This window comes from Aythya ferina (assembly GCF_964211825.1).
Source record: "Aythya ferina genome assembly, chromosome: 3".
NCBI lineage: Eukaryota > Metazoa > Chordata > Aves > Anseriformes > Anatidae > Aythya > Aythya ferina.
In genome coordinates this window covers 85,353,556-85,367,986 of record NC_140298.1, presented here as the reverse complement: position 1 = coordinate 85,367,986, position 14,431 = coordinate 85,353,556, and the positions used below count along the sequence as shown (strand labels likewise).

At 41.8% G+C, this 14,431-nt stretch overlaps 1 protein-coding gene across 1 annotated transcript; it reads right to left on the bottom strand.

Annotated features, from left to right (window-relative positions):
* Positions 1-423: 423 nt before the first annotated feature.
* On the bottom strand, positions 424-9,368 carry LOC311434299 (F-box only protein 21-like). Its single transcript, XM_084514405.1, has 7 exons — positions 9,252-9,368; positions 7,943-8,113; positions 6,708-6,797; positions 5,181-5,251; positions 4,251-4,414; positions 2,265-2,375; positions 424-650 (listed from the first exon to the last, which is right to left on the bottom strand). The coding sequence occupies exons 2-7, from the start codon at positions 8,068-8,070 to the stop codon at positions 555-557; spliced, it is 660 nt and encodes a 219-aa protein (XP_084370531.1). The 5' UTR covers positions 8,071-8,113; positions 9,252-9,368; the 3' UTR covers positions 424-554.
* Between the last annotated feature and the right edge of the window lie 5,063 nt (positions 9,369-14,431).

Below are 14,431 nucleotides of genomic sequence, written 5' to 3'. Positions count from 1 at the left end.
TTTTATTCTTACGATAGCAAGTATGGTTAAGACAGGATATTAAGAACATTGTTTAAGTACTGAGCAAAAATAGAAAGTTTCTTAATTTGCCTATCCAGGTGCAAGAAATGACATTTAATAGTTTTATGTCACTCAAAACTCTTCCTTTGCACGGGTCATTTGAAAACAGCACAATGCATGCTTTTTATAAAGAGAATAGTCAAACTACTGCAGGAATACTTTACTGTAGCTCTCACTAGAAATATTTAAATTCCAGCTGGCCTTTACTTAGCTCTCGCCTCTAAAATTAAGATAATTAGTTCTGCAGATACAGTATTTAACTGTTTCATTTATTCTGCTCCCCACCCCCCAGCTCACTTAATGATGGTAAACTGAACATGCCATTTGTCCACTTCTAACGAAATGAATCCTTCAACATAAAACTTGCTTAGGAACATTTTATTTCATCATAGGAAAAAAATATACATTAGCTTTATCCTGGTGTCTGTTTGCTCAAGTTTAAAAAGGAACCATGTTGTCCAGATGCACATCATATGTACAAATAGCTGAACATTTCAGTCATGAGGATAGATTTTTTTCAACCACGGCTGCATAATGTATTTTGAGCCATCATATCCGCTGAAATAGGCCTTCATATCAGGGTGATGCACCTGAGAAAAATCACATTTCGAGTCAAATTAGCAGTGAATATAAACTGATACTTTAACGATTTAAGTTACTAGAGTTAACTTCTTGAAGACTCATGATTACTTTAAATGCATTTTGTACATAGATACACTTTCAGTGGGGTTTTCCACACTTTACTGTAGCTTATGGCATAAGAACAGTGGCTTTCTCAGACTGTCAGTGCCCTGTATGCATTGAACACGTCTCCTGAGATGTTACTGGCTAGATCTATACCAGGGTTGATGTTTTAACCTCAGCGCTGTTTCTTATTGAAGTAGTTTCCACTCCTTTGTTGCTGGTACAGCTTCTTGTTATTTTTTTCAGCTGGATCAGGTATCTAATCCAACTAAGCAGGCAGCAGGAACACTAAAGTAGTCAAGGAAATTGTGAAGACACCGAGTTGATGGGCTTCTGTATGACGGTGTCTAAATTGAAGATCCATCTCCACAAAGGGCAACCTGAGTTGTGAGCTTTGTTATGATCCAGAAAGCCTAAAGTGAGTAGGTTAGAACTGGGAACTGGTTAGAGCAAGGTGAAACATTTTGTCATCCTCAACTCTTTAGGAAATCAGTGTCTATTAGGCTGGAGGAAAGGCTGTGGGAAGGCAATCCGCAGACCTTTTTGGAAGTGAGGTGTAGGCATGACTCATCATCTGTAATTAATCTCACCTAGACAGTTTTCAACTCTCTAAATTTGTGAGCTTGTTACCATCAGTCGCCCTAACCGTCTGTGGGAAGAGTAAGCTTCCCCTGTGGGTCAATAAAGCCATCTGATAACTTAAAGGCTGGCTTTCACAAGGTAAATGTTTGTGGTGAGGTATTTGTGTCTCCCCGTGGACTGTAAAGGTCACCAAAGGTAGGCAACTGACTGACATAATAAAAGGTGCATTTTTTAGACATGAGTCCGAGGGCTCAGAACCCAATTTTAAATCCTTATGTCACGTATCTGGGCTAGCATATTTCCTACTCCTTTGTTCCGGCCCGTTAGCACATTTTATGTTACAGTCACTGGCTAGAGCAGAAACATTTTAAGGAAGGCTGTCTTCTGGATCAGAGCCTCTGACTAGTTGAAGAATCAGGTGCACCTTGTGTAAGCTAGAAATCAAAGGCAACCGAGACCATGATACACAAACCAGAATTTTAGGCAGTTTTTGCAGTTAAAGAAGGGAGACGTTATTCAGCAAAAGCTTTTTGAAACACGGATTTTTCAGAGTGGAATTGTGAAAGCAGTGTGTTTTGCTAGATCCAGTCGAAAGGGATGAAAGGAGTTGCCCAACTTTGATTGGTCAGTGAAATCCTAAAACAAAAGTCCATGTCTGCAACAGCCTGTATGTAACAGAAGCCAAAAATGCTAAAGGACTTAAAGACAAAGAAAAAATTAGGCAGTTGGATACTTTTAAGTAGACAGCACATGGTTTGAGTCATTTATCACCTTCTAAAAACATATATTTGAAAGTACAGCTATAGTTTGTGCGTCTGCTTCCTCTATTAGTTTCACTACCTTTGTAAAATAAATAGTATCCATTAAGCCAAAGGTCAGCCAACTTTTAAACACAGAGGATAACAAGCAAGTTGCAACGGAATAAAAATAAATACTACCTCTAATCCCATAATAATCGTTATCTCTTCCTCAGGAATGTAAGTGGTAGATTTGCCAAATCCATTTGCTTTGTTAATTAGAATTCGATAGTGAGGAGTATCTCTTACATCCTGTAAAAATAGAAGGAAAATAAATAGCCTTGAGAGGAGCTGATGACTAAAGATTACATTATATAATCAGTTAACTCTCACTAGACTTACAGGGCCTAAAACCTCTCAATGTATACATACAGCAGGTTTATTTTTATGATCTTGCCAACGCCAGTTTGGAAAAATAAGTATAAAACCATCAACAATGCAATATGTGACGTTCTTCTTCTCAAATCTTTTTTGATTTTAAGAGCCAAGATATTTATTAAGTGACCTTTTTGTTTGTATATCTTGCAAGAAATATGACTTAGACTATCCCTGCTTTTTGTATATAGGTCCCACAACAGTTTGTTCGTCCCCCTTCTACCTTCACAAGTGGTGACGCCAGAGAGAAAGGAGCAAATTCAGAGCATAACACCACCTCTTACAGCCTCAATCCCAGTCCTGGATAAAGCTAAGGCAACTTCCACATATATCTAAAAGTCCTCCCGCCAAGAAAGCAGTGTAGCTTATGATTATTTTTGTATTGCCTATAAACCCCAGTCACAGGCCAGGGTCCCACTGTGCTGACTGCTGCCCATAAATATTCCCATCAAAAGTAACCCACAATCTAAACACGAAAAAGTGATGGATGAATACGGGCAGATAAATGGAGTTTGTGCAGCCGTTAGTATTGATCAACGTGACAGGCAGTGGCCTCTGCTCAGCAATGTGCTGATGAACTGCAAGGCAGAGAAAGGCCGGGCTGAAAGCCTGGCTAATAACGCCGGGGGGGTTGTAATGACCAAGCTTAGCAGTTGCCTCTTAAAGGTCAGAGGACATTTTGCATAGCTGATGCACAAAACGTAGAAAAACAAAGGCAAGTTTAATTAAAAAAAATACACTTCAACCACAGTATCAATAGTGAACTTAAAACCATAAAGATGAACACAAGATCTTTTAATGTTTTCCCAATTATATAAGATACATAAAAGGATTGAGAACGCCTGATGGGGAATGCATAGGTGTGCAGTTGGTGACAATGCCACTGAGAGGAGAAAAAAAGAGGGGAAAAAGCAAGGCCGCAGGTGTTTTCGAAGCCAAAGATGAGTAGCAGATGGATGAAATTGCAGTCGGGAAGGGGCAAAATGCACCCAACAGTACTGAACGTCTGCTCCCAGCTGAACACGGATTCTCATCTACAGGCAGAGCTTCTCATTTTTTCTCATTTTCAGTCCTCTTTGGCTTACTGATTAGTGCCTTCCGGCCACTTAAGCAGCATGTCAGCGGCCAACCCACAGGGTATGTAGCACTGTATTAGCAGCCCAGCACTGTCAACAAAGATTTAGCATCTGATTTCCAAATGCAACAAGGACTTTGGCTAGAGAATTTCAAAAGCTCTAAGAATCCAAGCAAAAACACATTGTTAAGTAGATTTATATTCCAACTGTCCAGATGCCCCAAAACACAGCTTTCTCTCTCGGAAATTGATTAAACACAGAGGCTTACTTGCATTTCTTAGGTGCAGTGAAGATGTTACCAATTGTGCCTACGCTGGAAGATCAGATCAGATATTTAAAAGCTTTTCAATTTCAGTAATACACCATGAGAAATTTGTTCTGTTAAAGGTTGACACTGCTGCTTTAAATGCAACACTGTGTATTAAAAGTAATTTTAATTCGAGAGACATCCAGAACAACCCTGACCAGTAAAGTTTAACCAATCCAAGCTGCAAAACCAAAGCTCTCCTGTGACAACAGTGCAGAAGAAGCAGAGCTTTCTCTCAGCTGCACAGGTGATCGGTGTATTAAGTATTCCCTATTAGGCTAGCAGGAAGTCCATAGCAGTGTTAGAGGTTTTTTTAACAGCATTGTTGTGTGTATGTTTTGATAAAATAAGAGTTTAATACAGTCAAACCTGTTTTGCTGGAGGATATTTGTGTTGTAGCCATTCTTCTGGAGCTTTAGCTTTTACATCCCATCCAACAATGACTCCCGAGTAACCAAGTCTTTTGTGAACTATCACCTGGCCCACACTGAACTGGATGGACTCAGGCTTTGGGCTGCGAACCTGAGTTGATTCTAATTTAACAGAGAAAGAGACTTGTAAAGAAATGTTTTATCAAGCATTTTAAACATTTAAACAGACACTCACATTCTTCTGGTTTCTACCAGAAGAGAAGTGACAGTTAGATTAATAGGCAAAGTAAACAAGGAAACATGTACTTTGTTTCTTTTCCCCCCAGAATATCACTACAATTTTTGACAAACCAGCATCCACTAAGGAAGGTATTTTTCTACTTGTGTGCCTTTGATATCACGTATGGGTCTTAACAGAAAGCATAAACACGTGTATGTATTGGCAATTGCTGTTTAACTGCACCTCTATATTCAATATTTCACAGTGCTACACACAATAACTAATTTTGCCATATTTTTTTCCAGTTTGGGTCATGGAATTTTTCTATTCAGTCTGACTGCAGGGATTTTTTTTGTAGGAGCAGACTAATCAATGGTTTCTTTTTCCTTTTATGAAGTTGTTCTAAATCATTCATTTGAATCAAGTGAAAGCTATACCATTGTTGCTCCATACACCAGTACAAAACAGGCACACTCAGATCTGCTCCACGAAACAGACAGATACACATAGTGCATCACACTGATACCCTTACACAACACAGGGCGGGAAGACTTCAGATTTGATGTGTCCTGTTTTGCCTACTGAATACGATCAGACAGGAGGAAAAAGACTAACATTTGCAAGACAAGTGTAGAAATACCCTACAGAAAGACCTTAGAACGCAATACCACCAGCAAAACACAAAAAGGATTGCAAAGACTTTGATACCTGCAAAATAGGAATGGTTTTCTGCTTCAGTGTTGGCACTTTTAATTTTCTTTTCTCCGAAGTACCAGTTCCTAAAATGTAAAATTAATAACCCAGCATTCAAACACATTCTTTTGCAGGTGAGTTTTAGGATAATCAGCCTTCAGGTTATTACTTTAAGCCTTTGTCTGAATAGAGGAATAGTGCAAAGCCTTTGATGCAAAATTCTTCACAACTAGAAGCCCAAACAGAATGAGAGTTTTACATTAACCCCACTTCTAGGGAACATACAAGACAAAGAAGCTTGTTCCAACAGGAGAAAAGAGTATATATATAGCTTCTTTGGATATGTAGCTCCACAGCTGCATTATAATTTTATGTCAAGGAAAAGCCATTTACTTTATATAGGTGAGCTTGATACTATTCTGACTTCTGAGAGAGATTCTTCAGTCTCTTCTGTAAATTCTACTTTGAAATCTTTAAAGATTGGTTAACTGTAGTACGGACAAGGTGCTTGGCCATGAGTCCCAGCTTAAGGCTACAGTAAAAGTGTCTTCCTCTGCAGTAGGCTGAATTTCACCTGAATTTCACAGGTGGGGAACTCAGTGTTGTGGGTTTTTTTGGTGGTTTTGTTGTTGTTTTAGGATAACCAATTCTTTATAGTAATATAAGATATTCAGAAGATGTAAGCTGCTCCAACAATGCACAAATAATCAAAGGATCTTTTGGTGTTTAGAGGCTTTATCTCTACACATGCCTGAAGCTTCCTGCAAAGTTGCAAAGCAATTTGTGGTGAACCTGAGAAAAGCACAGTTTCTGTTGCCTTTTGTACATCCCCTAGGCTTTCCTGGGGGCAAAAGTAATTCTGAAATTTCCGCAGTTCAGAGGTACTCCTTGACACCCCTGGTCATTGAACATGAATCAATAATAAAGGACCTTTGAAGGTCCAGACAAGGTAAAACCTTTGGAGTATTTCTACTGCACAAGAATTAAATCTCACAAACAAGCCCTTTTAACCTCCCTGAACAAGTCATCTTAAAACTAACCGGGTACATATGCAAATGGATACAACCTTACTTCTTCCAGACCAACCCACTGTCATTTATCCAATAATCGCATTTTCCCTCCATCCTAAACCCACAGATTTCCCAACTACGTTTTCTACAACCACCGTATACAGCATAAGATATCCATCCCATGTTGTAGGATCTGATCCTGTAAACATATCACAGCTTATAATCAGTAACGTGGTTAATCCTACAGACAATCAGATTGCACAAGCAGATGAATTTAAAGTAGAGGATAACACATACAGAATTACTGCCAGGATTTATGTTTAGTTTCACATGGAGCTCCAATTGCATGTTTGTGTAGAATACAAACAAAAGCTTTTCTTAAACTGGTAGAAAGTCCCAAATCAGTCTCAAAAGGAAAATGAGAAGCATTTCCCCTTCGTTACTTATTTCACCCGTGCAGCATGCCTTCCTGTTTAAAAATAGACCGTGTTTGAAAGATAGGCTTAAATGCAGACAGAATGCAACATCCTACCTTGTCTTCAACAGCCACAGCTTTAACCGATCTGCCCACGCATCCGCACTCAGGTAGGACTTGGTAAAGCTGCTCCCACAGGCAATTAGCCTTCAGCAGTAAAAACAATCACCATGTCATTTGAAAACTTTCTATCGTGTTTTTTTAATATATACTTATTTTCCTTTTTTAATGTTTAAACTTTAAGGTTTCACTTCTGTAGCAAACAGGAAAAAGAAGTCAGTGGCCAGGAACAAGTTCTCCCTAAAGATTACTACTTAACACTGCAAATAAATGTCCTTTCAATCATCACTTGTACCAGTAAACCATACGTGAATTTTGGAAAATGCCATTTGCCATGACAAAGTTGCTTTTTTTTCCTGTAGTCAGACCACAGGAGTTGCCAAATTGCATCAGATTCTGCTGTTTCAACTGTTACTTGAGGATACTGAGCACAAAACATTTCAAAAGTTGTGCACATAATCAAAGGACTATTCAAAAACAGCAAAGCAAATTCTGCATAAATCTAAATGGTTAGTAGTTGACTCATGCCATGAAACCCTGAAAGTGTTTTAAATCTGGGTCCTCGCCCACAAAGACAAACTTTGTTCTTTTTTAATCCAGCTTAATCTTTTGCTCTCATTACTTCATGGATTTGAGTTCTACAGATGAACCACACAACGAAGGCACTACACAGACCATATTAAAACTCTAAGTCATACACAACTCTCTTTCCATGGTACATCTTCAAGATGCTAACATTTGCCAGTGGTTACCACTATTAAATCCTTGGACCTGATGCGCTGTTCTTCACTTTACATTTAGAACAGACACATGGGACCCTGTCAGTACATAAATTCCTAATTCATATACAATATAAGTGTCAGAAGGTAATGGAAAGTTTGAAATAGTCTTACTAATAAAACATTTAATTTCTCCCATTTTAAAGGGTTTTAATCAATAGTCACATATATTGGAATGTCCAAAAGCAGAAGAGGTTAAGACACAGCCATGCAGTCTCGCAGATTATACACAGATTTTTACGGGAAGAAAACAATGGTTGTTATTCAAATGCTGAAGGACCTCTTTAAACTACTAAATACAGTCACGTTAAGCCACAAAAATGTCTGAGGTATGATTTGAATGTTGTTTTCATGCAGGAATGGGCAACGCATTCCCACTCGCCAGGACAAAGTGTATTGGGGATGAGAATGAGAACTCTTATAGATGAATACAGTAGGGAAGGACAGACTTACAACCTTTCAGTTATCTGGATGCGCTGAGCGGAGTCTGTTCCATACCACTGGGATAGGAAATACTGTGCAGGAAGCGCGGACAGCAGCATGCAGAACTGCAGAGCCGCAGCTGCATTGATGTGAGGCATTCCGACAGGAAGCTTCTTCAAAGACTCTTCCCTGCTCTCTAATCTGAAAAAGAGGGAAAAAAAAAAAAAAAAAAGGCAAAATGCAGCAGCCAGCTTTGCTGGCTGTGTGTACTTAAAAGTTTCCTTCAGATTGCTTTTGTTGCTTCACAAGATAATATACAGGCTGTCCACACACATTGCAGTTACATCCAGAGCATTCCTAAATTAGGTCTCACTACATTTATAGAAACTAAAAAAAGACTAACATTGACTAATTCAGTGTATTAAACACGTCTGACACATCAGATTGATGGCCTCAGAAAAGTCTGCTTCGTTACAGTGAGTAATGCATATTACAGAATTACATATTACATATTACAGAACCGAGGGATTTTTCTTTCAGATCAGAAGCGTGCACGGCGTTGTACCTGGACAACAACTGTGTGCCACAGTCACATCGCTAGAGCAGGAACCCGACATCACCCTTCACTCCAGTGGCACCTGCCGCACCTTGCCAATGCAGGAAAATACTCGTGACTCTTCTCCCCTTGCCCACCAAACTAAGACAATTACCTTCAGACGAGGAGAGCATTTTCTGTCCTTTTGTATCTATGAAAGTTCTTCACATCAGAGCCCGGACTGCTCAGATCTGTGCCTCTTACACACGCATTCACAGACCGTACAGGCTTACTGCGACCTTCCAAACACCACCTACATCATGAGCCCTCTGCATCCTCTTTTATTCGCTTCCAGCAGAGGCGAATTGTATCTCCTGCTCCCTAGCAGAGCATTCAGCTTGCAAGCAAACACAAATTGTTCAAGTTGCTTCTAGCTTTTGCTATCAAACTTACTTCAGTTACAAAATAATGCAGGTTACTGTAACATACGCCGTACAGGTGCCTGGGGGAAGTTAGATTTATGAAAACTGCCTAGAAAACACAGTCAAGATCACAAAATTACGCTGAAGGACACCTAAGGAATACCATAAGGAATACAAAAACACACACACCACGACAGACAGCTAGCAGAAATCGCGTTTTTCTCCTCGACATTCCCTCCTTTAGAACCTATGGGGAAAATAACGAAGCCTGGCCCCGGGGCGGATCCTCGGGCAGCCGGCGGGGCGCTGCAGCAGGTGCCCCGCTCCCCCCCTTCCCTCCCGGCCACCCACTCCCGTGCCAGGCGGCTCCGTCCCCGCTCACCCGGCGGTGTCGGCGGAGCTCCCCGCTCCCCTCGGCGGTGCCGGTGCCGGTGTCGGTGCCGGTGCCGACCTCAGCCCGGTGAGGGGCCGATCCCGCAGCGGGGCGGGCCGCGGGGCTCCCCCTCAGCGGCGGCGGCGCCGCCCTCGCGGCAGGTGGCGGCCGTTGTGGCCGGCGGACATCTTGTGCGGCTGAGGGGAGGCAGCCCGCCGTCGCGCGTTAGGAAGCGATGTGCATCAGTAAAAATGGTCTTAAACGTTCTCAATTCGACAGATAGGCGTCTTGCTTTGAGCCCTACCATACGTAAAAGAAGCGCTGAAATCCCGCGCTTCGTGTTGGGCGGATTATGGTACTTTAAAGCGTGGAAAAGCTGTCCAGAGTCTCCCACAAAGCATCGTTTCCACAAAACACTGCTTCCACAAAACATTGGGGGGAATTTTGTGGGTTCTGACAGGGGAAGAAACCCAAAGGTACAGCCACCCTGTTCTGATGCTGGGCTGCAGGCTGAGGGGGTCTCCTCAGCTCCCAGCACCTCACGGAGTTGCTTGGGCCCCGATTCCTCCTTTAATAAAAACACAACAAGACCAACACCTCAGCAGACTGTATGCTCTTACCCTTTTTAAGAGGAAGATAAAGAAAGGACAAAAAAGTTCCATTCTATTTTTGCAGCTTAGTTTTAAATAAATATGCACTACTCCCCTGAGCATTCATTTAAATAGCTTTTTTTCCAGGAAAGAGAAAACAGCCGGTGTACCCTGCTATGAATAGAAGCCAGAAGAAAGTCCCCTAGTATGAGTTTTATGCAAAAAGCATCACGGTTTTAACATAAACTTTTAACACAGCACCACAGCGCGTCTCAGACCACCCTCCTGGTGGTTCAGAGAGCACTTCGTGGTGGTCCACGGGCTGGGCTTTGTGGCAGATGGATGAATGTGTAACGAAACAAAAGTCTGCGGCGCGGTTTCGACAGTGCGCGTGTCAGACTTCAAACACAGCCTCCCCCTGGGCCCAGGACGGCTGCACCGGGGTCGAAGCCTCTGAGCGAGTCTCTTCTTTGTCAGGGATTTCTTTGGTGCAAATTCAACAGCGGTCAAATTTGTTGATGACACCGAAATCAGAACGGGAGCCAACAGAGGAGGACAGACTCAAACTGCAAATGACCCCAGGGAGATTAGAGCAACAGGGAAGTTATAGACAATGGGAGAATTCGGCAGCAGCAAATGCGAAGTCTTACTGGGGAGAGGAAATAAATGTTCATCTCTTCTTGTTTGCTGAACACATCTCTATAACATGCAGTACCATGAAAAAAATAAAAAAGGTTATCGTGCCACACCTAGTTCAATAATGTACCTTATTTCTCATTGTATCTTCAGTGAGTAACATGAACTACCTCTTGCTTTCCTTTGTGTATAAAATCAGCAATGTGTATACTATAACTACCGGCCCAATACAAAATATGTTAGACAGCTAACTAGAGGTATTGTGCCTCTTCTGTAGATACAGGAAAGTCATATAGGGTCTCCCATGCTGTGCTGGACAGAGCAGAGGAGTGGCATCATCTTATAAATAGAGTGCATTGCTGGCTGGAACAGTTTGACTTGTTGCTTGGGCTGAAGTGAGTTTTCTTGGACTATGGATTTGAGCCTGGAGCCCATGAAAGATAATTTAGAAAAACAAACATAATGTCCAGAGGCTTACATTCAGCATCCTGGGGCATGCAGTCAAACAAGGATAATCCATCTTTCTAGTGCAGAAAGTGCTTTGAATTCCTGTGCCTTGGCTATGCAGGAAGCTGAGGAAAAACATGTCAGGATTTGGCCCTGCTTTTTTCTCTTCTCCCTTGCTTGATGTTCTTCCCTTCTTCCACAGCCCCAGGGTCTCCTCAGAGACCTTCCTTGCTGTGGGGTCTGCTTGCATTTGTCAACTCTAAATTCATACAAAGATGATGAGGGGTTGGCAAAAATTACAATAGCAATTTCAAGACAGCATTGTTGGAAAATAGATTATTTGGGAACTAAGCGTCAGCTGCAGGTTTTTGTTTGCTGATAGATTTAAGCCTATGCAACGTGGCAGGTCTGCCCAGGTAAAAACTCATCTGAGTAATGACCCAGATTAGAAATACTAATTTAACATAAGAAAAATGTTTTTAAAACATAATTAATTGAGTTGTTTCTTTATAGATAAAATATAGTGTAAATAGCTTCAGTTGGATAATTTAGCTATCATTCTTCCACCCAATTAAAATTTCATTATAGGGAGAACACAACATTAACTTTTCTGAAGGTACTTAGGAGTAACTTATCATGACTGTATTCCAGAGCATGGCCAACTCAACAAAAGAGAAAAAGTACATTTATTCCCCAACTTGCCACCGCAGTAACAAGAGTGAGTTTAGGACCTATGCAAATAGGAAAAAATAAAAAAGTATATTTCTTCTAGGAGCCCCACTTTCCTTCCAGCCCTTCCAGCATCTTTTTTTTTTTTTTTTTTTTTTTTTCTTGGAAAGCCTCTTTCTCCAAGTGGATGTTTGGTGCTCAGACTGCCATGAATAACTATTTTAGCATTTAAATGGGCAAGCTGGATGGGAAGGTAGCAACTCTTTGAGGAAGAAGTGATAGAGAGGTTGAGGTGATACTTTTCCTGTTACTTGAAGAGAGACAATTTCCTGCAGGACAGCACATTCCTCCCTGGTGGTAGAAAGGTTATCAGTGCAGTGGCAAAGTTTCTCTGTATAGCAATGACATGAAAAAGGTTTAAGTTATCAGCGAACTACCGAGGAAGTTATTCAAAAAGGAGTATTTTACAATCCTTCAGCATTTCTCAGCTCACACCACTGTTCTCCGCAGTGATCTGGGCAATGAGGGTCTGCCCAGCAGGTAAAGAGCAAGGCTTCTAATATAAATATATTGTTATATATATACTTACATGCTTTTTCTTTTAAGGAATAGGCGCATCACCTCATGTAATGGGCTGAATTGTGTTTTATTGTCTTCTGGTAAAAAAAAAAAAAAAAAAAAAAAAGCCTGTGACTTGTAAGCATCAGTGGGGTGTCAGGTGGTTGGAAAGCAATCTACATCCACACTTTTTGTGTGAATGGTACATAATGTGGTGAAGCAGCACTGAACTCTTTTTTTTTTTTCTTTCTCTTTCTCTCAGCATCAAGTCTTTATGTATTCTGAGCATATTTGCTGAGGATTTGCAGCTAAGGTCACTAAAGTCAACCCTTTTCTAGTCCTGGATTGGATATGTACCTTTTCAAAAATGAGAAGATACTTTCTCCCTCTCATTTTTTTATTTTTTTTTTCCAGCCTGGGAACAAAATGCATCCTGTACTGCCATGAAGAGCAGGTACTGTTTTGTAGGTTTCTTTTATGTAGACAATAGAAAGACTGGGGAAAACAAAATGAGAACAATTTGCCATGATAGCAAGCAGGTCAAAAAAAAAAATAGAATAAAAATCAACCAAATTTGTAACTGAGTGACAGCAATACCAGCCTTAGCGTTTTAAGGGCACTGGAAGCCAAACCACTATTGCATTTACAGTCCCTGTGGTCTCACTTCTCTGCTGACTGCAGTTTACCATTCTAATTGCTGGCCAAGATTTATAGATTTAACCATGATACTGACTGAGCAGCCTAACAATGTTCATTAAAGCAGAGCTAATGCTTTTTCTGATGGAAAGTCAAGTTCAGTGAAACTCAAACCTTTGAAAACCAGGAAAGAAATATCTAATGTACGTATTCTACACAGGCTTAGCCACAGTAGAAGAGTTTACTGAAAATGCTCTCCAGCTGCGGCAGGTAGCCAAAGAGCCAGGTTGGAGCAGGTGGACAGAGCTGCGGTTGCAACAGGAGATGAGCCTTGCTTGGAAAAAACACTCGTGTATTGGAGTAGGGGCGTTCACTCGGTGCCTCCACGTGGAGGTCCATGGGTTTCATGTCAGCGGTTCTGCTTGCTCTCCTTCCCAGCTAGCTGATGCCGTCTGGCTACTGCAGTCCTCTTACAAAGGGTTTTGTTGATGCTTTTTTGAGCATCGATCTCTTTTATGAACAAGAAGAGCTTTCCAAAGAGAGTCAGGGATCATTTTGTTGAACTTGTTTGCACTTGAGGTAGTGCTAAGCAAAGATGGAGCATGTTACCTAAATGCTCCTTACCCTCCTCTGCACTTTGCATTAGTAGAATGGAAATTGCTAACATGTGCCAGAACGTATGGCTAATGTAATTGCTAGGGGGCCTGGCACAACAAAGAAACACAAACCAGCATATAACCACCACAACAAAACCACAGATCCATGATCTTGGCAGTTTACTCAATCGTCATCACCACAGCAGGAGGCACAAGCCCGAGTTGTTCACCTTTTTTCATCCAGCTCTGTCCCTCCACCTGTCATTCTTTCCTTGTTGAGATAGCAAATACGTTTTTTTTTTAGCTGTCTGAAGCGCTGTTCTACTCAAGTGACTCTTGGTCACCCATCAACCTTAAGACAAAAATACTCCTGCATCCTTTCTCTCTGTTAGCTCAAACTTGAAACTCTCAGGGAGACTGGAAGTCTCTAGGTGGGATTCAAGCAACTTCTCAAACACGATGACATGTTCCAGAAATGCAAGGTAAATCAAATTGCAGGATGCTGCTGTTAGGAAGCAGGTTGTTGCCCAAGCACTTGAGCAGAGGTTTGTGGTGGGGGAACCAGAGACCTGCCACCCGTGCGCTCCGCTGTGACCCGGAGGCGTGCAGAGAGGAGGACCATCTACCTCGTCCTCCCTCGCTGGAGCAGGGTGAGGTTTCGGTACCAGTCTGACTCAAAGGACATCCGTGGTCTGAGCGACTGGGTTCCTGCACAGCATCGCAGTGGTTTCCCCTCTTACCAGGCAGCAGTTTCTGTCCAACTTTCCTACCACAGCTGGGCCACCACGCAGCCAAGCATGCAAGAGCCACCATGCAAGAGCCAGCGCCCGGACAAGCGCAGGCAGAGGCAGCCCAAGTGCCACTGCCCGGTCAGTGAAGCCGTCTGGGAAGGGAGACACTGCTCCCCAAACCACTTGTTTCATCCCAGAGAATCCAACACAAAATGGTTGGAGAGAGCTTTGAGCACCAGTTCTACCTTTCACTCAGCAGCAGCTGAGAGAAACACGTGAGGGCTGCCGTGGTTAAATGTTTTCTTTCCCTGGAGCCGTGGAGCAGC

What these genes read in the sequence shown, in the direction of transcription:
- LOC311434299 (XM_084514405.1), bottom strand. Translation starts at nt 8,070, where the DNA reads ATGCCTCACATCAATGCAGCTGCGGCTCTGCAGTTCTGCATGCTGCTG. An exon ending in AAACCATTCCTATTTTGCAG is followed by an intron (nt 4,415 to 5,180) that starts GTATCAAAGTCT and finishes CTGTTAAATTAG; the next exon opens with AATCAACTCAGGTTCGCAGC. An exon ending in AATATCCTCCAGCAAAACAG is followed by an intron (nt 2,376 to 4,250) that starts GTTTGACTGTAT and finishes CTATTTTTACAG; the next exon opens with GATGTAAGAGATACTCCTCA.